At 54.2% G+C, this 23,147-nt stretch overlaps 4 protein-coding genes across 6 annotated transcripts; 1 reads left to right on the top strand and 3 right to left on the bottom strand.

The window, feature by feature from the left end:
- Positions 1 to 247: 247 nt before the first annotated feature.
- Positions 248 to 12,055, bottom strand: LOC116453099 (vacuolar protein sorting-associated protein 29-like). Its single transcript, XM_032128190.1, has 5 exons — positions 11,728 to 12,055; positions 10,422 to 10,445; positions 1,931 to 2,102; positions 1,202 to 1,437; positions 248 to 640 (listed from the first exon to the last, which is right to left on the bottom strand). Exons 1-5 carry the CDS (start codon positions 11,811 to 11,813, stop codon positions 523 to 525), a joined length of 636 nt encoding a protein of 211 aa, XP_031984081.1. The 5' UTR covers positions 11,814 to 12,055; the 3' UTR covers positions 248 to 522.
- Positions 3,767 to 4,820, bottom strand: LOC116453101 (pre-B lymphocyte protein 3-like). Its single transcript, XM_032128194.1, has 2 exons — positions 4,697 to 4,820; positions 3,767 to 4,454 (listed from the first exon to the last, which is right to left on the bottom strand). The coding sequence occupies exons 1-2, from the start codon at positions 4,743 to 4,745 to the stop codon at positions 4,126 to 4,128; spliced, it is 378 nt and encodes a 125-aa protein (XP_031984085.1). The 5' UTR covers positions 4,746 to 4,820; the 3' UTR covers positions 3,767 to 4,125.
- Positions 7,257 to 9,419, top strand: C18H22orf15 (chromosome 18 C22orf15 homolog). The gene is given in 4 exon segments (XM_032128195.1): positions 7,257 to 7,397; positions 8,462 to 8,548; positions 8,803 to 8,929; positions 9,213 to 9,419. Coding segments are annotated over 4 exon segments (345 nt in total). The 5' UTR covers positions 7,257 to 7,372; the 3' UTR covers positions 9,319 to 9,419.
- On the bottom strand, positions 11,397 to 16,235 carry CHCHD10 (coiled-coil-helix-coiled-coil-helix domain containing 10). Of its 3 annotated transcripts, none has more exons than XM_032128191.1 (4): positions 16,072 to 16,235; positions 12,410 to 12,593; positions 12,062 to 12,206; positions 11,397 to 11,648 (listed from the first exon to the last, which is right to left on the bottom strand). In XM_032128191.1, the coding sequence occupies exons 1-4, from the start codon at positions 16,218 to 16,220 to the stop codon at positions 11,629 to 11,631; spliced, it is 498 nt and encodes a 165-aa protein (XP_031984082.1). In that variant the 5' UTR covers positions 16,221 to 16,235; the 3' UTR covers positions 11,397 to 11,628. The 3 variants fall into 3 exon arrangements, with proteins under 3 accessions (XP_031984082.1, XP_031984084.1, XP_031984083.1); XM_032128193.1 differs by lacking the exon at positions 16,072 to 16,235 and adding an exon at positions 12,663 to 12,750; XM_032128192.1 differs by lacking the exon at positions 16,072 to 16,235 and having other exon boundaries at positions 12,410 to 12,750.
- Between the last annotated feature and the right edge of the window lie 6,912 nt (positions 16,236 to 23,147).

Raw genomic sequence — 23,147 nt, 5'->3', positions numbered from 1 at the left:
CTGCCTTTCCATGCTGCTCCAGTTAAGAAGGCAGGATAGATCTGCCAGCATGGGTTAAGTCCTTAGCATCTTTGACAAATCCTGAAATATTTTACGTCTGCATCTCAGGAAGCAAACAGCAGCTTCCTTTTAGTCCTTGGAGTCCCCTTACATCAATTTCAAGCTGATCTTCACCTTTTACAAACATAATGAACAGGACTCAGTTACACAAAGAAAAGAATTTATTATCGTGTATTTGCTTTACACACACAACCCAGTGCCCAGCTACTGCCAGTGTCTGCAACTCCCTAGGCCAGGAACATATCAGCTGCTCCTTAGACACAGAATTTTTCCACAGGCCTCTTTAATCAGCTGTGTCTTCTACTTCAAGTTCTGGTTGAGAACCAAGACAAACAGGTCACTAGCAGTAAAGGATCACAACTGCTTTACAGCCCAGCTCACCACAGCAGCAGTACTGTGACTGAACTGGGATGGGAAGGGGTGAAAGGCAGTGAGAATTCATCAAGCAGCTTTGAACATGATTCAGTATTTCCTGAACTCCTTTCTTTCTACTTTCCCATCATCCTCAATTAGTTGGAATACGTAAGTCACAACCGTGGAGGCCTGGATATCCATCAGCACAAATGAAGGGTTGATGTTCCTGGAAAGAGGACATACTTCTCATACTTCTCAATTAGATTACACTTACACTGCACTTCTTGCTGTTAACATACCTTATGCTTATGTGTTCTGATACACTTGGTTGCCCAGGGCTGCAGGGGTGTGAGAAGCACTGCAGTGTCTGCAGGCACTGACAGCAATGTCTCAGGCAGAGCTGCACTTAGCCTAGAACAGCTCAAGCCATGGCAGATCCAGACATTTAAGGTGACAGGGCTTCCAGAAGTCAAATTTCCTACAAAATATGCAGATTCTGGGAAGACACCAGAAAGCAAAACAAGAAGCTGTTGGAACTCACCCCTCTCCGGGCACAGGAAGCAGCCCCAGACACACCAGTGCTGGGCTGTCATGCCCAACATGTGGGCTAAGAAAACTCTGGTAACAGGGGTCCTCCCTGCACTCCCCAGCAAGGGAGTGAGCTGGCCTTGTGCCCCTCATGGCACCCTGCCAGCGCTCTGTGGCACAGTGGCCGGACACTCGCACGTGTTTCAGGTGACACCCAGGGCTCTGTTGCACTGGGCACCTCAGGGCTCCCCTCACTCACCTTTCCAAAGCACTGCAGGCTCCTGTAGCTGACCCCAGGTTGATGAAAAATTTTTTTCCATATTCAAATGCTTCAAATCTGTGTGTGTGTCCCAAGAGGTTGATGTCCACATCCAGCTGCCTCTGCAGCAATTCCAGGCTGGCCACATCACCCCAGGGAATTACCTGATAGCCATGAATCAGCCTAATTCTGAACTGCCTGACAGTTACAACATTCTCTTCAGGATAATTCAGGCTCTGAGAAGGGGAAAGTCATGGACTGTAAGTCAGTGAAGGACCCCACGCCTACACAATGCAGCTTCAAAGCCACAAACCTGCCCTTCGTAGGGCAGGAGGCCCCTCTCAATGTGCAGAGCCAGTGGATGCTTGTACCACACCCCAGCAAGAGCAGCTTCAGAGCAAAGGGTAAGGAATTTGCACCTTTTGGCTACCTAACAGTAAAAACGTACACAGAATTCTTGCAGCTACACAGCCAGCTGGGGCACTCCTGTGGCCTCACAGCAATCACAGGCTTGTGCCAGAGTTCCTATGAATCAGGAGCAGTTATTAATCCCTCACACCCAGGTGCAATGAGAAGGGTCTAGAAAATAATTCTGTTTGTCCACTTTTATTAATTCCTACTTGCCTCCTGGTGAATTACAGTTTAGGAATTGCTAATACTGAGAGACTCCCCAGGATTCATCAAGATGAGCACAGCATGGGGGAAGGCAGGCTGAGGAACTGGCGTTACCTCAGAGTCCCCCCTAACAACGTGGATGTCCCCAGCCAGCGTCCTGAGGCAGTCATAGCTCTCCTTGGTGAAGAGGTTTCCCGTGCACAAGATGTGCTGAATCTTTCTTGGAACCAGCAGCTCCTTGAACTTCGCTGGCAGAGCACTGCACCGGTGCAGGATGTGAAGGTCCCTAACACCAACTCCGCACACACCGGGAGGAAAGGGAGACCTTTAGCCCAAGTTACTTAATAGAACAGCACAAAACCTCAATGTAATAAATGGTTTTTAAAAAGTTCCTTTTTTTTGGTTGAGAAGTTGTTAAGAGTTGCTTGTTAGAGGAGTGGGGGTATGCAGTTAATGAGTTGTTATTGCGATTGTGCGGGTGTAATGCCGCCGTGTACCCACTAGATGGGGACACCAATGGGGGAAAGTAGTGGCTCTACAGGAAGGAGGGGAATGCTCTAGAATGTTCTCAAGACAGCCCAATAATCATGATGTAAACACTTTGAAGCATTATTGGTCAAGGGGCTAACCAATCACTCGATGCCCCAGAGACTGACAGAATTGAACACTAATGAGGATCCTAGCAACGAGCCATCAGAGGGAGGATCTGAGCTGCACCAATCACAGCATCAAAAGAGACTGTAAGAACTGCTCCGGGGCTCAGCCCCTCGTGTCCTGAGGAACCTGGGTCTGGCGGTGCAGTGTTTGTTTTTGTGGGTTGTTGAGTGGGACTTGGGCTTACCCCGAGTCTCCGCTCCTGGTTTTCTTTTTAATAAACGAGCAGACTTTTATTCCACCCAAAAACTCCAAGCCTCGTTTTTAACACTCAACACCACACCTCTGCAGGGCTCCAGGGCACTCACAGTCTGGCGAACCATTGCGAACTGATAGGAAAGATGGGTGCTAATGTCTTTGCAAACAACTCGAAGGGTGGGGTTCTTTAGGAGAAATGGCTGTTAGTATCTTTGAAATGGGCCTTAATGTCTCTACAAACATCAAGCCTCGAGTTTGTCACAAAACCCTGAACTTTAGGGCAATAGGACAAATGGGTCTGCGCAAAGTCTATGGCGGAACCCAGACAGCCGGAACTTCTGTACTTTGGGGCGAAATTACGTGTTCAAGGAGGGAATATGTGGTAGGCGCTTCGGGAAGCCAATGGGGAAGGGAAGAGGGCAATATGCGGCCGTGAATTTCGGATGAAAGGAGGCTGCGCCCTCCGAGACCTCGGGAGACCCCACGGAGGTACGGCACAATTGACTCTCTCCCTTTATTGGAATAAAGCTGCAGGATTCCTCTATCTCCTTTGTGGACACTGGCTTTTCCGCACACGCTGAACACAGGAGCAGGGCAGGGGCTCAGGCGGCCCATTCGCCGCTCACCGGCCCGGCGAGAACCGGTGGCCGCCGGGCCCTGACGGGCACTGAGGTAACCAGGAAGTGACGCGCCGGATTTTGTCTTCCCCTGAGCCAATGGTAGCGCCGGCCGCCCTCACGTGACATCAGCGCCCGCCGCTGGGTCCTAACGGCCGCCTCGGTACGCGCGCCGCGCTGAGCATGCGCAGTGCGGCCATCCCGGTGTTCTGAGGCCTGGGGGAATTTTGTGAGAAAATCCTTCCTCTTTCTGTGTGTGAAAAAGTCCTTAAAAAGTCCCCAGAGGTGCGCGCGGGGTTACGCGTGTCCCTGTCCCCTCAGGAAGTGTGGCGGGCGGAGCGGGCAGGGGGACAGGGCGGTGTGGGCGGCGGGCTCTGCTCCGGGGGTGGGTGAGGGCTCCACCCTGCCCGGGAGACCCCGCCAAGGGCCACAGCCCCTCCTGCTCGCCCTCCTGACCCAGGTACACATGACACGAGCCGCGTGGGTGAAGATTAACCTTTATTACCAGGTGAGCCAAACTCTGCAGAAGCCCCAGCCGGATCAAGGCTGCCTTGTGCCAGGTGCTGGAAGAGCCCGGGAAAGCCACAGCCAAGCCCTCCATCCTCCCGCTGCAGCAGGAGGCCTGGCCGGTCTCCTGCCGTGTCGGGCTGTCTAATGCCTTATGGGGGACGCCTGGGGACAAAGAGGAGGTTGCCGCACTTCCCAGCACGAGGCAGCGCTGCTGGGCCTGCTCAAGCACGCAAGAGGGACTTTTCCCTTCTCTCCCAGGGCTGCTGCTCTCCCTGCTGAGAGCACGTCAGAGTCGCCAAGAAAAGCGCAGAAAGCTTTTGTTCTCCATTTCTAGAACCATTTGAAGGCAGGTGACAGGGAACAGTAATAGGTGCCGTTGTCATCCTGGCAGGCGGATGCGATGGTGAGGATGCAGGCGTTGCTGGCGAGGTCTTTGGTGGCAGAGAAGCGGTCAGGAATTTTGGCAGGCCTGTGCTTGTCTCGCTCGGAGTTGTAATAGAGCAGATACCTCAGGGAGTGCCCTGGGCGCTGCTGGTACCAGGAGATGCCGAACTGGCTGATGTTGTACTGGGGGCTCAGGGTGCAGAACAGCCGAGCCGTCTGCCCAGGCAGCACGAACACAGAGTTTGGCTGGGTCAGCACGGGCTGAGCCCTGGAAGCTGCATGCACCAAGGATGCAGTTACTGATGGGCTGAGCTGTGTCCCCCATCACACTCAGCCCCAAAATGTCCCTCAGCTCTCTTGAGGCGATGCCATTACCCAACTCCCATCCTGCTCATCACACCACACAGCCCCAGAGCAAAATGTCCTACTCAGACTCACCTCCCCTTGGACAGCCCAGTCCTGCCCACCACCCTGCAGTGCCCGCCAGGCAGAGCTAACTCAGCCACACCACCCTTACCTGTGCCCATCGTCCCCACCAGGAGCAGGACCATGAAGCCCAGGGCCATGGCAGGAGGCAGAGGAAGGGAGGCTGTTTCAGAGAGGGTCTGGGGTGCTACACAAACCCAGACTGCTGTACCGCAGGCACTGGTGGGACGTATGTAAATGACACAGGGGGCTCAGGGACTCAGCTCCCCAGGGCTGCTCGCTCTGCTGCAGCTGGGCTTCAGGGAGGGGGTGAGAGCTGAGCATTGCTCAGCACCCACCTTCACCCCAGCCCCTTTCCTTCAGCTGCACCAACGCACCCACAGCCCACCCCAGCACCTTCTGCCCTGGGAACTGGGGCAGCATCACTGACCATCTCTCTTCACTGATGGGAAGAGCAGAGAGGTTTCTCTGGTGTCTCCCACTCAGGCCCTCTGCTGCCAGGTGCACCAGAGGCCAGGAGCCTGAGCCACACCATGCCAAGGATGCTCTGGGGAGGCAAGAGGCCGGGAGTCATCAGGGAGAATGGAAGATGGGAGGTGCCAGAATCCCCCAGCAGCTGTCTCATCACAGAAGCAGCATAAGGAAAGTTGCTGCTCCCTCCATGCAGCTCCATCACGGACAGTAACTGCTTGTCTGGCTCACAGCATAACCTGCAGCAGGGGCTGGGAGCTGCCGAGGGTGCTGCCTCTTCGCCAGGGCCGCCTCAGGAGCAGCAGCCATGGGCAGCCATGGTGGGTGGCTGCCGAGGTCACCGGCAGAAGACATTTCCCAAGGGACCAGTGCAGAGATGGCTGCAGCACAGCTGCTGCCTCGTGCGGAAGGACAGCAGACCGTTACAGCCAAAGGCCACCAGCTCAGTGGGCGTGAAGCCCCTCCTGTCTGTGGCACCTGTCACAGGGCCCAGAGACACCGTGTCACACGGCCGCCAGCCCAGGCTATCCTTCGCAGCAGTGTGGCCAGCAGGCACTTCTCATGTGCCAGAGCTGGTGGGTGCCTCTTGCCCTCCACAGGCAGGCTCAGCTGCCACCAATGCCACCTCATCACCATCCAGGGACAGCCCACTTTCTCCCTGCTGCAGCACCCTAAGCCAAAGACGTTGCAGGTGGGTCCCAACGTGACTGCCCTGTGTGTGCTCTGGTTTTGAGGGAAAATGGAGCTCTGAGGCAGAGTCGTGCCTTTTTGGAACACCCCAGCACTGCGCCTCTGGCATGGGCAGGTCCTGAGGAGGAAGCACTACCGTCACCCAAGGACGTGATGCAGGAAGCTGGACTCTTGCTCTGCTGTGCCACCCTGCAGAGCTCTGGTGCACCCAATGGCTCATCTGTCTTCTGCGTTCTGGGTCATTCAGAGCAGCTATAACTGAGCAGGGCCCCACCTGCAGCAGCAAGGGGCTGGTTAGACCTGATAGGGCCCCACAGTTCCTGGCACAGCTGGACTGCAGGGCAGCAAGGGCTGTTGTGCCCCTGCCAGGGGGATGTGGTGTCACACAGTCCTGGCACATGCAGCAGAGCCTGGCTGTGTCCCACCTGAGCCCATCTGGGCAAACCTGCTCTATCAGATTTATTAGAGCCAGCCTGCAGCAAGGTCATGCAGCCACAGCTGCATGAGACCAGCTCCAAAGCCCATCCAAGGCTGGAGCTTTGCTGTAGTCTCTTCTGGCCTTGTGGAATCCTGCCCCTGCAGGTATCAGCAGCTTGTGTTTCGTGCCCCTGAGCTCTTGCAGGTACGAGCACACTGCAGATACAGCTCCACCTGTTACCCAGCAGCACTCCCCAAATTCTGCAAGGTGGTGACAAGATGAACATGAGTCTCCCTCCGTGTCCTAGGTGAGCAATGTCACACACACACACACCTTGTCCCAAGCCCTGAGCAGGACAAGTCCATGGTTTAGACTGACTGTAAAATGAAACCCAGCAAGACAGAGGGAAATCATCTCCTCATGCAAGGAGGTGCATTTCAGAGAAAGGGAATTTGTCCACAGAGCAGTGAGCATTGGATAACACAGCACATCAGTGTTGTTACTGGTTCCCACCATTCAGGCCTTTCCCATCTGCTGAGCAGCCCAAGGGACATGGTTTCACCCATATGTTTTCCATAGGAAAAGGAGATGATGCTACAGGGCCCTGACACATTGCTGCAGGAACACTTGCACAGCAACATTTGGGCACCAAACAGAAGATGCAGCTGGCACATGACAATGTACATCATGGGGCTGCAAAACCCCACTGCCTCCTTCTCCAGAGTAGGACCAGCACAGGCAGAATTCTCAGGATGATTATTCCAGTGGGATCCAGTCATTTCGCAGAGGAGGCCAGACTGCCCTTGCAGCAGTGCTGGGCTTAGGAGCAGGGTGGGCAGATGTGGCACCACCACAGCCCAAATGAACTGCAGGACAAACGGGGGGCAGGAAACACCACAAGACTACAAAAAAGTCTGAAATTCAGAGCAGCTGGGACCACATGGAGCAGTCAGCCTTACCAACAGGCTGTTGTTTAGCTCAGCCCCTGCTCTACCCCTGTCTCATACCCTGCAGCTGCAGGGGGCTCAAGAATCTGCAGGGGCCATTCACTGTTGCTGGGAGATCTGGCTGCTGAAACCACAACAGTGTCAGTGGGAAACACAGCCTGTGCCCTGGGCTCTCCAGCAGCTCCCACCACTTGCAGGAAGGGACCCAGCACCACAGCCCTGCCAGAGGCACAGGAGCACCATGTTTCCCACCGTGAGATTTGGAGGTATGTGGGCAAAGCCCCAGCTCTGCCTCAGCCCTGGGGCCAGCCCAGCCCCTGGACCACCCTCATCACCCCCCACAAGGGGCAAGGCAGGTGCACAGCAATTGCCAGTGCTTAGGGAACAGGCAGGAGAGCTCTGCTAGGGCACAGCAGCATCCTGCACTGCCCCTGCCTTAAAAAAAAAGGCAGCTCTATTACCCCTACATTGAATCATGGAGGAAAACCACTCCAGCAGAGCTGAGTTAATCACAGGGAGGGAGGCTGGATGTGAAGATGAGTTCCCAGCCTGGCAGCTCTGGGAAATCACTGGAGGGGGCCCTGCTTATCTAGACACAACCAGAAGAGCCATGGGGCAGAAGGGCCAGCTGCCAGCAGAGCTCCTCTGTTCCAGGCTGTGTGGAAAGGGCTCCCTGACTCAAATCCTGGCTCTCAGTTTCAGACAGCAGGTATCTGTGGGAAGAAATGAGCAGCCCCTACCCTGACCTCACCCAGTTGGCTGGATGCTTTGGCCTGACCCCAGACACTCGTGGCTGAATCCATCAGACACACACAGTCCTAAGCCTTTGCTCCCTCTGCTATTTGACTTGGATCCCCAGCTCTGACTACTGACGTGTGTCAGCCCTGGGGATTTCTCAATTGAGACAAACTTGGTCAGAGTTCATGGCCAAAATATCCTCTGGTGACTCAGTCACAATCTCCAGCTCTTTCCCCTTGCAACTGGGACCACCTTGTAGAAAGGGACTGGCAAGGCGCAGGACTCACTGCTTTTTCCTACTCATGCTTGATGAAATGAAGTTGAAGGACAGAGACACTTCATCAGTCAGAACCATTTTCCCCAAATCAAAGCGCTCATCTTCTCCCCTCACCTGCGGCACTCAGCACCAGCTACCAGCAGCCATGGCTGTAATGCAGCTGCTCAAAGCCCTGCTGATGCCACATGGGGATCCTACCTTTGCTGGCCACAGTGGGCACCTCTCAGCCACCTGCTGTGCCTCCTGTCATGCCCATGTGGCCCCTGGGTTTGGGGCGACCACACTCCTGTCTCAGGTCTCATTCTCTGTCTGCAGCCAAGTGCAGAGAGATGGCAAACCTGTGCTGCTGCGTCCAGACCCTCACAGATCACCTGAAGTAGAAGTGTCAGTGCAGGCCTGAAGGTACGAGTGCTCTGGGCAGTGGTCACCGAGGGACTGCCACTCATCTGTACAGAAACAGGAGATGGTAACAAACAGGTCACATGGGAGTCACAGAACATCCCAAAACACAGGGAAAGGGACAGCAAACCTCCCGCTCCCCAGATCTCCACAGATTCTGTTCAAAGTGTAACCTGCCAAGGAAAATACCTCTAAACAGGCTTTTTGGCCACACAGGGGCACACTGAGCTTCCTTCACCATGTGTCTCTCCCTCCAGACTGCATCGATCTTGTGGACAAAAAGGGCACCCTGGTGAATCTGACCAAAGTGGAAGATCCTGCATCTGAATTCACCAGTAAATACCTACAGGAAAGGCAGCACTACATCCTCATAAGAGCTGTCCAAAAGTTCCTTGTCGAGACAGCACAGCTCAGCTTCTGGGCCAAGAAGGGTCTGCTCTGGGGGGAGGCTTGGAGAGGGGCTCTGTTCAGCAGTCACTTGGACACAGCAAGAAGCTCCAAGGAGGCAGAAGCTAGCTCAGATGAAGCACTGGAGCTGAGCCTTTGTTTATCCAAGGGCTGCTCCAGGGAAGAAGGAACCTTTCCTGGGCAGAACCACCTGCCCCAGTTACAAGCCTTCAGTTTGCAGCCAGGAGAGAGACCAATCCATTTCTCCCATTCTGCTGGCAGAAGAAAACTCTGAAGCCACCTGCTACGAATCCTCACTAGAGGACCTGGGGAAACACTACCCTGACCTACCAGGTAAGAGCAAGACACCCACCTCACCTCCATAAAGGAGTCAGGCGTGCAGCATGACTCCTGTTCCCACTTCAGCCCTCGTACAGCACCTGTGGGACTGTCCTCTGATCCCACTGTGCTCCTTCAGGGCTGCTTATGGCTGTGGGCAGCGAGTGCATTCAGGCAGCAGGATCCCTCCTAGTTAAGAGTGACAGCAGGGACCTGCTGCCCTCCCACCCCACACCAGGCAGAGGCCTACCCAGCTTGTCCCCTGGCAAAGAGGGCCATTTCCGTGGAACAAACAGGGAGGGAAGGACATCAGGAGAGATTGGGAAACTCTCAAGTGTCTCTCCCAGGCTGTAGTCCCACAGGTTGGCAGTGCCTTGCTCAACATGTAATGGGCAACTGACCAACACAGCAGGAAAACACAACTCTGGAAGGGCTTGGTTACTCCATAGATCATCTGCAACAGCCCTTAGGAAAGACCCAGAGGAGGAAGGGCTCCTTACAGAGGAGGGCTCAGCCCCACACCAGCTCCCGAGCCAGGAACAGAATCACCTTACAGAGCAGGAGGAGCTTAGAACTCAAGAACACCCCTAAATGAGGAACAGACCCATTACTGGTCACACAGGCAAGCACAGCCACCACCAGGGTCCAACCACCTGCCCAGGCACTTACTCCCAGCACAGCAAGAGTCCCCTGCTACTGAGCCCCTCTTCCTGGGATCCCCTGCTCCTCCCAGAGGTTCACACTACCACATCCCAAGCTGCACCCTGACAAACCAGGCAAACCCAGCACCATAGCCAGGCACAAGCAGCATCCTCCTGCTTCAAGGTGGTCTCATGTTCCCATGGCATGGCCTGCACTCCCCAGTGACGAGAACCTGCATCTCCTTTCAACCCACCTGCACAGCAGCAGGCAGAGGAACATGCACCCACCTGTATCATTGGATGGGTCTGCTTCCCACTCCATCACCAGTCTGAAATGGCCCTGCAGGGGCCGTCACTACAATCACCAGGAAAAGCTGCTACAGAGACAGCCAGTCCCCACAAATGCAGCAGCAGTGCTTTTGCCAAGATGGGTCAAAGGCAGAACACACCTGATGCGGCTGCTCTGCTGGCTCTCCTTAACAGCTTCTCCAGCCAGACCAGCACACCACCCCCACATCAACATCAGTCTAATACTTACTTCTTAAAGGGAGTTAAACAACTTTGGAGTGGTTCCTCCCTGCACACACAGGACAGCTCAGCACATGGAGCACTTGGGCGTTTCATCTCTGGCATCTTTTCCCTTGGCTGTCTCTCAGGAGAACACAAGACTCCCCTGATACAGCCAGGCACAGCTCAGGACATCACCTACCAAGAACTTGAGATTGTAGCATTTAGAAGGGGCAGGACTTTCAAACACCAGCCTCCAGTATCTGCTAAAAGCAACTGCTGCCAGCATTTACCATCAAGACCTGGATTTCCTCACAGATCCCAGCAAGGGGCTGAGAACTTGTCCATTGTTCAAGAGTCAGAGATTAAAAGGTTAAAATACTCATTCTGCCAAGAAAATGCATCAATTAAGCCTCTGAAAGTGTCCTGGTTTCACTGCTGTGCCACTGAAACTCCAGCTGAAGCCTCAAAATTCCCTTTTACACCAAAGTTAAAAAGAGGGTGTCCTGCTGGAGGCCAGTCTTTGGGCAGCAATCACAAGGCTGTCCTGCCAAGGTGACTGTAAGAGGAAAGCAGCTCCACACTTCACCTGATGCCAGTGACCTTGAGAACATTGCATAACCTGCTAAAGCTTTAAAGTCAGATCAGCCAACTGTATCCAAGTCCCACAGCCAGACAGGTCACACTCTCTTAGCTCTGAGGTCAGGACAGGTATTCAGGAAGAGGGTATCTATAGAGAAGTAATTTGTTACTGAAAATACTGTAGAACACATGTTGGTTTACCTCTCTCCAGCCTCTCCTCTGCCTAGAGGGCAGCCAACGTCTGAATCTCTTTCTGTCAAGTCATGCAGGCACAATCCTTGCTAGGCTGCACAGCCTGTTTCCAAGTTGTGCCTTGTCCTTTAAGTAGCTGGTAATGTTAACATTTTGGTAGCTTAATTTTAGCTTGAGAATTAAATAAAGAACATGCACAAGTGATAGGTCCAAATAAATCCTTTTATTTCTCTGTAATAAATACAGCACTATCTGAATTCTGAAGACCCTTGGGTCCAATAATTCCTTTCCTACTAGTTCAGAGGTGAATTACCACTAGAATACTCCTGCCTGGTCAGTCTGCTCCCTCCAGCTCGTTCCCTGTCCGTCCTTCTGCTCCCCGTGGATAGCAGGGCTCTACACCATGATCCTCTTCCCTACGAGGGGGCAAATTCTTCACAGGAGAGAAGAAACACCTACAGGGAAGAAGCACAAGTTCAGCATTAGGTACATGCTCCAGCAGCTGGAGTTAAAAGCTCTCTCACTTGAGATGACCAGATCAAGACCCAACTACTGGTAACAGCTTGTAACAAATGCAGCAAGAAACAGAGAATCAGCCAAGAGAACAGCAGGCTTCCCATGGCAGCAAGAGTAGACTGTCTAAGAAGGTACCTACAGCCTCCCCACCTTCACACAGACATGGTCACAATCATTTCTCCTTCCCTTTCCAGTCGCCTTCTGCTCTTCAGGACATGGGAAAGACACAACTGCTTCCTACTTAAACATCTAAAGGGCACTATATCCCCAAAAGATCGCTTCTACAGCCTTCAAACCCCCTGAGATGCTCTGCTGGCAGGAGTTCCCTCCTGCAGGGACAGGGCGCACTCACCATTGCTGTACTTGCACTGCTTCAGAGCCTCGTTGAAGCCCTCGCACAAGGTCAGGTCTCTCTGGTTGGTAGCACACTCCAGGAACTGCTTCATCTCATAGTGGCAGGGTCCGTAGGGCGACTGCTGCATCACGGGCCGGGGCTCCTGCGGGCACGGGCCCGGTCAGAGGCGGCCCGGGGACAGCGGCGCCTCTTCCAGCGTGCTCCCGTCACCCTAGGCGGCTATCTGTCTGTCCGTCCGTCCGTCCTTCCCTCCCTGCACGGCCCCGCTCCCCGCTCCCGCCGCCCCACGGCCACAGCCCCGCCGCCCAAGGGCAGCCCAAGGGCACGGCCCGGCTCCGCTCGCACCTGGGCGGGCGCCGCCGCCTTGGCCGGCTCGGAGGAGCTGCCGCTGAAGACGCCGGTGATGGCGCTGCCCACGACGTGTCCCACGGCGGAGCCCACGGCCACGCCGGCCGCCGTGCTCGCCATCTGCGCCATCAGCCCGGGCTGCGCCGGCTGCGCCGCGGGTGCCGGGGCCGCTGGGGCCGGGCTGCGGAGAGAAGGCAGTTGTGGGGGGCGGCACAGGGCAGCGTGCCCCGCTGTGCCGAGCCCCCCGTACCTGGCGGGCACCGGTGCCGCGGCGGGCCGGGACGCGCTCCTCCCGCCCCGCGCCATCGCTGCTCTGAGCGCCCCGCCCCGCCCCCGCCCTTAAGAATGCCGGCACCGCCACGTGACGCGCGCGCGCGCGCAAACAGCCGGCCGAAGCCAGGGCCCCGCCCCACTGAGGGAAGGCTGGGCTCCCGCGGGGCGCATGCGCAGAAGGCGCGGGGCCGGGTCTGCGCACTGCCCGCCGCTCCCGGCAGAGGGCGCGCGAGGCCCGTCCGAGAACGGGGCGGGGGCGCGGGGCGGGACCGGGGAATCGATGGCGGGATGAAACAAACACCGAAACAACACCGGAACACCACCGGAACACCACCGAAACAACACCGGAACAACACAGGAACAACACCGGAACACTGAAACACCACCGGAACAACACCGGAACACCGAAACAACACCGGAACACCACCGGAACACCGGAACACCACCGGAACAACACCGAAACAACACTGGAACAACACCGGAACACTGAAACACCACCGGAACAACACCGGAACACCACCGGAACACCGGAACAACATCGGAACAACACCGGAACAACACCGAAAAAACACCGGAACACCGGAACAACGCCGGAACAACACCGGAACACCGGAACAACACCGGAACACCGAAACACCGGCAGCGAGTCCAGGCGTTAGCCCAGCACTGCCAAGGCCACCAGTAAACTGTGTCCCCAGCTCCGTATCCACACGATTTGTGAACACCCCTAGATGGTGACTCCAGCGCTGCCCTGCGTAGCCCGTGCCAGGGCTGGACGACACCTTCAGTGAAGAATTTTCCCCTAATATCCAATCTAAACATTCCCTGGCACAACTTGAGGCCATTTGCTCTTGTCCTGTCCCTTGGTACCTGCGAGAACAGAGCGATCCCGCCTGGCTTCATCCTCCGTTCAGGCAGCTGTGGAGCACGGCAGCTCCCCGGGGACAGGTGCTGCGGGTGCCGGGACAAACGAGAGCTCCAGGGATGCAGTGACTTTGCAAATGCTCGGAGGGTGCTTCTCCCAGGTGCAGAACAGACCAGGGGAGCATGAAGGGGCTTGTTGGAATGGGCAATGAGCACGGCTTCTCTTGCACCGGAGACGACGGGGTGGAGGAGAGGTGGATAATGAGGGGCTGGGAGACGGAAGATGAGCGCTCCGCAATTGGGGCAGAGAAAGGAGGGTGCCAGGGAGGAGGGAAAGGAGGAATGATGTGGTCTAAGCCATTGGCCAGCACAACAATTTTTGCAGCAGCCTTCTGGATACAAACCAGGAGATCAAGGAACACTTTGCAAGGCGTGGACATTGTTGGGCAGTAGGAATCCATGAAAAGATGATGATGATGAGCCCTCAAATCATGAAGAGACAGGCTGGACGACGCCAGTTTTACCTTCAAACCAATTTCCTGACAATCATCTCTTCCCTGGCACTCCCGCTAGTCTCCAGGGCCCCTGTGGGTCCATGTCTCCTCAATGTCTCCCTGGATTGGGCCTTGTTGCCAGCTCCGTCTTTGGATGTTCCTTATGCCCAGTGGAGAGAAAGACATTTCCAAAACTGAGAAGGATTCAGACGTTTTCCAGGAAAAAAAACCATCCCAGCTATGTTATGTCTCCAAGGCTGTGTTCATACATTCAGCAAGTTATGAAAACCAGCTCTTTGGGCTGGTTCATTGACTGGCAGGAATTAGAGAGCTAAGTCACTGCAGGGCTGGCAATTAGCTGCTGTGTTAAGTGTTTTTGTAGAATCAAATTTCCAGCACGAGGGGAAGAGAAAAGCGATTGTAAAGCAAGCCGCCCCCTCGGCGCAGGAGCTGGGCAGGCAGAGGGGAGCTGCAGCTCCTACACTCCTGAGGAAAGAAAAGGATTGTTCCTCAAACAAGCACCGCTTTGGTCTCCTCTTCTGAGGGGTAACACCCCCAAACCCTTCCTCCCACAGCGCCAGGGAGCTCTCCTGCCCCGGGAGCTGTGCGCTGCTTTCAGCTGAACAGCAGCATTTTACAGCCAGTGTTTGCCTGCCTGTCTTTTCCCACTAACAGAGAGGGGGCCAAGCCACTGTAAAAGCAGAGGAATGCCACTGGAAAGCCCCTGCCTCAGTAGCACCTGCACCTGCACTTTTTCCTTTTCCCAGGTATGCATCCTGGAGAAGTGGGGTTCCCTTCCTTGTGCAGCCCCGTCCCGATGAGCCATGAGTGCCTGAGGGGAAACAAAGGTCTTAGGAGAGAAAAAGGGCAGGAGTGGAGACAAGGGTGACCTCAGGGAGCCTCTCGCTGTGAGGAAACTCAGCTCTCTGCCAACTCAGCTCAGCTCTCTGCTGTCAGCATTTGAGGACGGTCGAGCCATCAGGGTGTGGGGCTGGGGCTAGCACACCACGGGCTCCTTTCCCTTCTTGGTTGTTCCTGGCCATAGGTAGAAGCTCGGCATGTGCCAGAGGGAGGAGAGGACAGACTTGCAGGGGGCACAGGGAATGCCAGAGCTCCAGCCGTAAGAAATCAAGATTCATTAGTTCCACCACGCACAGAACAACTTGCTGAAGGAGCCTGGGTTTCAAGCTGAGCGCGTCCCTCTAAGCTGCGTCTGGGAAACCCTTTGATTTGGTTAATTAGAAGCAAAGTTTTTCTGTGCAGTGGGAGGCCGGGTATGTGCTGAGGAGCACAGCTACACTGGGTTTACTAATGAGATAATTTATTGTGGCTGTCTGGGAGGCTGAGTGTACACAACTCCACCCGCGCACACACCACCCACCCCAAGCCCTCTGCTCGCAGCTGGAGAATCTTCGGCACCGGAGGTGGAAGTACGGTGTCAGGTCTCACTGTGATAGCCCTGCCGAGGAGCCATCCTCCCACTGGGGGCTTCTGCAGGAGGGCCTCATTTACATCTAAGTATCCTTGAAACGATTTTCAGTTTGCCTGGCCAAACCTCCTAATTCCGCTATTTTTCAGCCTCTCTCTTTCCCCTTGCTCCAGTAGATCTCTCATTACATAGTTCAAGTGTTAGGGCTTGCCTACACTTGAAGGTTGACTCTGGATTTAGGGACATATAAATCTGAAAGACAGTAACTAATTCTTGAATCATTCTGGAAGGATTTACTCGAAACCAGTAATTTCTGAATAACTTGGTGCCCTGGCTGGCCAGTTCATCCTCCTGTTAGCGGCAGGAGCAGGTAAGACAAAGTTTGTAAAAGGCAGGTCTGTGTTTTTTCAACTGCTTTCTCCCCATTGCTCTAAAAGGAGCTTATAACCTCCCCCTCCAGAGTTTGCCTCACTTAAATCCTCACGCTGTCACAGCTGAAATGTGGCTACAAAGAGATCTAGGAATTCCCCAAGCGTTTGGCTCTCAAGGGGTTGTTTCACAGGTAAGGAATGCAACACCGGCCTCCCTGTGTCTCCTACCTGTCTCTGCCCCTCCAGCGGGCACGGCGCGGGGCTGGCTTTACCAGGCTGCATTTTCTCAGGGCGTTGCTTAGGGAACAGTGACAGCCACAGGTGTCCCGTTCCTGCAGAAGCCCTCTCCACTCAGCCCCGCCTCGCTGCGGGCACATCCTGCCCGGTCCCTGCCACGGGCCGCCACCAGCGGGGAGCCATCCGGGGGTGCTGCTGGAGCCTCCTGCCTCCCGAGCTGCAGGTTTGCGCTTGGAGAACCCTAATTAGTGCATGCAGGGGCAGATCTGGGCAGTGCTCTGGGTGTACCTGAATTTAAGTTATTTAGGTTAACAGCAAATTGCACAGGATGATTGCTCGGGGATCTGGGCAAGCTATTCAAAGCAGAAGAGAGCGTCTGATGAATTAGCCAATATTTTTGTTTGTGGACAATCCCCCAAAAAGACAGAAACAAAACCTCCAGTTCTTACCAATGTGTTTGCTACTCAAAATTACTCCATGAATCATTTGTGACTGACTGTATGCAGTCAGTGGGTTTCTCATGTCCTCCTTTTATTTTCGTCTATGAGCTCCAGCTAGTCCTAATTTTGCTTGTGCCAAGTGGCTGATCTCAGTCCCCAAGTTCATTCACAGCACTCAGGTCAGAAGGAAATATGCAAGAACTACCTTTCTATGATACACAGTTTTTAGCAAGCAGAGTTGCAGTCAACAAATAGTAATGTTTAAAAAACCCACACAAAACCAGGCAAGCTGCTACAACTAAACAGCATTCACAGATTTTTCATGAGCAAATGGAACACTTCCACAGTCCTGCCTCATCACCATTCCCCAAGGGATAACAAAATAGCAGTGTTACAGGCAGGTGATATTCCATGGCACCACAGCAGCACGGCACACAGCCCTGTCTCACTCTGGATGCCACAGGCTTCGAGTGCACTCCCCACACAGACGTCTTTCTGTCTGCATCCTTCCTTAGTTACTTTTTAGCCAAAACACAATGCGTGAAACAAAGTGACTGCGCTTCAGGAGTCGGAGATGAGCAATGGGAGGAAGAAATAACCAGTGTCTCACTGGAGGCGCTGCAGATGGCGGGACGTGACTGCAAGGGAAGGGGAGGCAGCGCTCGGAGTGCCGTTTCAGCTTTCAAGTCTCGTGCTCCCAGGATCTACATGCCATTTCTTGGATGTGGTTTGCCCCGAGGGCAACCTCAACAGCTGTGAAGTTTCAACAGACGAACAACGTAATTTTCAATAAATTTCACCAAGCAAAGGAAAGGATTTTAACTCCTTCATGCTAGCCCACTTTTGGTCTGAAGGCTCTTCCAGACCCGAATCCATTCATGTCATGAGTGTTTCCTGTTTGAGCCCCAGGCACACCTGAACTACACTGCTGTATTTCAGGTTTGCAGAGAGGTTTTCCCCATCGGAAGAGGCTTCTCTCAGCCATGCCCATGTGTCCTGGGAGGTGCAGGTACATCCGTGCATTTACCTGTGCCACTTGAACCCACGCTGGTGGAGGAAGGTACCAAATATGGATGCCCTCAGCTCCTGGTGGGGAAAGGAGAGGCAGTGGAAAGACAACTTTTCCAAATCTCCTTGCGGCAACTGCATCTTGGAAGTTCCATTTCCTTTGTACTCACACATCCAGAAGTGGGGCTTGTGCTCTTGGAGTCATGTTCTCATCCCAGATTAAGGCTGATGCCATTAATTGTAACTGAAAGAAGGGCTTTTGTGTTCCCAAATGCTTCAGCCAGAGAAGTCAAGAAATTACCTCTTTCAAAACACATCCAGTGTATCCTCAAATCACTGTGAATTCACCTGCTGTACACAAGACAAGACAGCAAACTTGAGTCCAGAGATAAAAAGCCAGCATGGGGTTTTTTTGGTGTGTGTCTGGGGAATCTGAGCAGTGAGACTGTGACCTTTGCTGCCTCACCTCTGGCTGGGATCTGTCAAGCGGTTTCAGGGACTCTGAAGCAGTGAGCTCACACCCCTTGCAGGAGATAACAGTGCTGAGGGATCTCACACTTTTACAGGCTCCCTGCTTCACCTGTGAATGCTTTACCTTCAGTGTCCAGGCCGATGGGCTCGGGACTTAGCATTTCCTCCTCACCCAAATGTCTGCCCAGAGGCCATTCCCTTCTGCTCCTGCACAGCTGCTCCCTGGATGGTCTGGTTCCCCCTCTCTCTGCAGACTGACAGCAAACATCTCCAGAGAGCTGTCCCGGTGCTTCCCCACACACAGCTCCGGGAGGCACTGACAGCTCTCAGGTGTCTGTAGTGAAACAACACGAGACCAACGACAGAATCAAGGATGAGGTTTGTGTGTAAGGCAGAGGTGCCCATGAGCTTTAGGAGGCTCTTAGCACCAACCCATGAACAGCTACTGCTTTGAACTAGAACTTTACAGTAACTGCCTCCCCACATCTCCCCCTTCCCAAGTGGAGACACAGCTTGTATGGCAGCCAGAGAGATCTTGTGGGGTGCTGCAGCCTCTACACAACAGTTCACAGACACCTGTGATTTGCAGTCTTTTGTCCCAGCTCTCCAAAATGTTTCATGAGTTTTAGTCACCACATTGCTCTCCCTATTCTATTGAGGCTCCCCAGCTGTCAGCTTCCAACAGAAATTTCTTAGACAGAAACTAAATATTGTATCCCATCTTTTCCTTCCTGTAGAAGAAGCCAGTGGTATCTCATTTTCACATGGAAAGTCAGTAACCCTTGCAAATGCACAGGGCAGCCTGGTTGTGCACTCTGGTTTGTCATGATTTCTGCTGAAATGCTTTTCTTTCAGTTGGCATCTCCACCAGAGTGCTGAGTTCAGTGCAGAGTCCATCCAGGGGCTCCTCCATAGGAAGACTGCAAACATCCTCTTCTGTAGGAACAGCCTGACCTTTTGAAAAATTCATGGTCTGAGCAAACTCCTCAGCTCTCTGGAAAGGCTGGACACTGTGTGTGCCATGCTGGATTCATTCCCAGCCTTGTGCAAACTCTTGTGGTGCTCTTTTGAGATGGCTTTTCAGAGTCTTCGGTGTGGTCTCTGGGTGCTTCCCTGCATCTGAGGCTTCCACGGTGAGTTTGTGATAATGCAGTTTCAGAGTTAAGCAATTGCAGACGAAGAGAAAGTGGGAAAACACTTTGGGAACTGATCTCTGTCACTGTCCAACCAATTTATTCCAGTGACATTTGTTAGTGGCAATGCAGTGTATCACACACAGCATCTAGGGTAGCATGTCCTCTGAATGGCAGGACATGGCACCACTGCTGCACAAAGCAACTGCTGGGAGAGGCACTTTGCATCCTGGAGGGAACCAAGAGTGCTCTCACACCAATAAAACCCACACCTCTGTGATATCTCTTCCTGGACATTTCCTCTGGGCTGAATTAGCATGCTCTCCTGTCTTTTTTCCCCTGGCTTACATCTTTACTGTGTTCACATGACTTTATTCAGTCAGAGCCCTGTGTCCGACTGGTTCTGCTCACCCAGCACCAACCAGCCCATGAGTGCAGGCACCCCATCCTACCGAGATGTGGGGAGCACTCTCTCTTTCCTGCTGCTGGCCCTGGCTTGCCAAACTGGCCTGCACAACCTGGGGACAGACACCTCTCACTTGCCAAAGGCAAACGCACCCCGTGGCACGAAGCCAGAGCAATGTGGAGGGGCAGGAGGGTCCCAGCAGCAGCGAGGAGCTGGGGGAGTGGTACCTGTTCCAGGCAAGTGAGCTCAGCAGCATTTGCTGAGGAGCGGGGAGAGAGGGAGCTGAGGGGCTTGGCTGCTCTGAGCAGAAGCGTGCGTGAAGAAAAGCCTCGACCCACACCCTGAATTCCACAGCTCGACTCCAGGGACAGGAGGAGGGAGAGAGGACAGGACAGGACATTTCCAGCAGACCTGCGACTTGTTCATAAAAGCCTCATCTCACCACCCCTGCCTGCCTCCTCCCCCATCGCCTCCACCGCTCACGCTGGGTTTTATTAACGCAGTTCCCCTCAGGCTAGAGGGAATCATATCCCAGGAGACATTCCAGTCTCAGATCAGCTTCGGAGGGGATGAGAGGGAGCCAGGGATGGGGGGCGTTTCACCAGGACGTTTCATTTGCGGAGAGCTGGCAGGTTGGGAGCACTGCAAGACGGCACTAGCAGCCTCCTTATCAGACACTGAGCAGCCGCAGGCTGGAGTCGAGCCTCTGCTCGGCACTCTGTGTCCCAGCCACTTCTGCTTTGTCCAGGCTGCTGGCTGGAAGCTCTTCCCCTGAGCTCTGCTGGGTGCTGGGTGCACGGCCGGGCGCAGGGAGCCTGGGCAGGGAGTCTGTGCCTGTTGCTCGGGTGAGCACACTGTTGGTGACGTGCCCGGGTCGGCTCCACAAGGGCTCAGCCCGGGGTCAGTACCCTTCCCCGAGCACCGACACGGCCTCAGCTGCCGGCTCCTCGACCATCGCACCCTGCACCAGTCAGGACCATCACCTCTCGCCCGGAATGGGAGCCGGCTCCCCGGCGTCTGGCTCCCCAGGTGAATTGTGGTGTGCCCTGAGCCTACGCCAGGAAAATGCCAGCAGATGAAACTGCATCTCAGGCCAAGAGACACGAAGATGGATGTGTTTTCCTCGCCTGGCTTATCTCGCAGGCAGCGCTTCTCACCGGAGCCCGGCACCGTTTGTGTGCTCTCGGCTCCTGGCACGGGGGCAGGAGATGATTAGACAACAAACACTGTGGCGGAGCTCTCCCGAGCTGCAGCCTGCCCCTGCCGTGCCGAGACCACGGCCCGGCAGGGAGCCGCTCCTCGGGGGCCAAACCCCAGCGCTGAGTCCCAGCGCTGGCTGCAGCTGCACTGGGGCTGCAGCGGGAGAAGGGGGAGGAAGAGCCGCAGGACCCCACAGCTGCTCGGGCACTGCAGGAGCTGCAGTGTGAGCTGCACGGGGTGTGGCTGTCTCAGTGCTCCCCCAGGGAGTGCAGTGCACCTCTGCAAGGTGAGGGGCAGGACGGTCTTGCCACCATCTCCCTCATTCCTAGGTTAGAGGAGGCAGCAGTGCCTGCCCAGCAGCCCTGCAGACAGTCGTGCCCCCTGCCCAGGGGCTCTGCTCCACATGTGCCCCTTGGTTTCACAAGGGCACTACATTGAGCAGATCCCAAACTCGTCTGACTCTGCACTGCTGGGTTCAACCCAGAATTAAGGTCAAAGAAAGGGGAGTTTTAAGGGCAAAAAAATTAGATGTCAAATAAGTAGTAGCAAATCAAGCAAGACTTTCTGGAAATTCATAGTGAGACTGACCTAGTTAAGCTGAAGTCTGGAAAACTTTGGTGTTTTCAAAGTTCACTGTTTGGATCTGGGACAGCCTGCACAATTCCAGCATTTCCATTTAAAAGATTTTTAAAACCCCAAAAGAGATTTGAAGCAGACCACTTTGCTGACCAACATGTATTTTTATGTATTGCTTTATTTTACATACTACTTTACCTTTTCACTTGTGAGTCCAGGCCCAAAGGCCAAGTTTCCACTCCACAACCTCTTCTTGCCCACTCCTCATGCCCATGTCTTGGGCTGCCAGCAGAGGAGGAGAACTGGGTAATTCAAAAAGTGCTCCTGATCAGTTGTGTTTACATGGGCAGTTCACTGCACATGACCCTCAGCCTTGTTTGCACCTACCACCACCTGTACAAACACCCACTTTGGCTGCCCAGGAGAAAAACAAGGTGCCAGGGCCAAAGAAAAGGGGAATACCAAAAACAAGAGGTGAGAACAGAGATTTGCCTGGTGGGGATGTGTCCCCATTTGTCACCCACTGAGCAGTGATGCTGGAGACATCAATTCATGAGATTGTCTCCTACAGAGAGAGGAGGAAAGACTTTAGAGAAGAGAAGAGAAATCAAAGGGGTTTCTCTGTCCTAGGGATTTGGCTCCTGGACCATCTTCCAGCTGCTCAGGGAAATGCCCAGGAGGTGTAAAGCTCCATGCTGACTTTGCAGGGAACCTAAAGCCAGGTCCCCAGCCACACAGAATACAGCTGTGAAAGTCACACCAGGGAGGTGGCAGGAAACAAAGGACTTTGGACAGACAGGCTTAATCCATTTAAATTCAGTTTCTCTCTCACTTCCCTCCCCTTTCCCCTTCACTCTCATCAGACAGCTCTTCCCCCACCTCCTCTCAGTCCGAAGTGCCTTCCAGCAGTATCACACCCAAGTGACCCATGGGCTCAGAGAGTTATTCCATCTCTCTGCCGCTCACAAAGAATCAAACCTGCTGTTCTCTTCCTCTCCCACAGCCTCTTTCCACCTAATATCTGCTGTGCTGTAGAGAGAGGTTATCTCCAGCTGGTGGTTCCACTCACATTATGATGCTGCTTTGCCTGCCCAGGTGTTCACAAGGCCCTCCTTGTTGGGAAGTCTTAGGGGAGTGGGAGAAGAGCTAGAGCTTCTGGTCAGAAGGAATTGGAAAACTCATGACAGCTCTGCCACTTGATAGGACTGGAAGGCTCTGAACATATGCTGAGTGAGAAGGGCTACATGTGGGAATGCTCTATCAGCAACATCAGTGACCAGCAGGACCTCTCGGCCATGAAAGCTTCCACTGAGCTCTGCAGCCATCACAAGAAGCCCAAGTTTGGTTCCAGCCTGGCAGGAGCTGCAGGAAAGCAAGCAGACAGTGCCCACACTGAGAGATGTCAGACTGTTGGCGCTCTGAGGCTGGGGTGGGAGCCCTGTGCTCATCTGCCAGCAGCCTCTCTGCATCCAGCAGGCTGCAAACAGGCAGGGATGGGGGCTGCACGGACAGGACAGGCAGGGGCTGAGAGAGCTCCCAGCGCAGGAACACAAGCAAAAAGGAATTCTGCAGGCTGCACACAGGGCCCTCTGCAGAAGGTGAGTACATGAGCCCCTCAAACACCCAACGGGCCGTTTTCCTGCTGCTAAACATCTATTTGCTTGGCTGGGAAATATCTGTAATCCCAAACACACCATGCACTTTCTTTTGTGTTAAGTGCCTTGGCAGAAGCCAGCAGTTCTCACACACAGTTCCATCTCTGCAAGGACTGAGTTTCCCAGAGCACCCCTTTAAAAGTCTTCCTTTATTAAGAAGAGCCAAACTGCCTGTTGC

Source organism: Corvus moneduloides, chromosome 18, assembly GCF_009650955.1.
Source record: "Corvus moneduloides isolate bCorMon1 chromosome 18, bCorMon1.pri, whole genome shotgun sequence".
Classification (NCBI taxonomy): Eukaryota; Metazoa; Chordata; class Aves; order Passeriformes; family Corvidae; genus Corvus; species Corvus moneduloides.
This window is presented reverse-complemented; position numbering and strand designations above follow the sequence as displayed.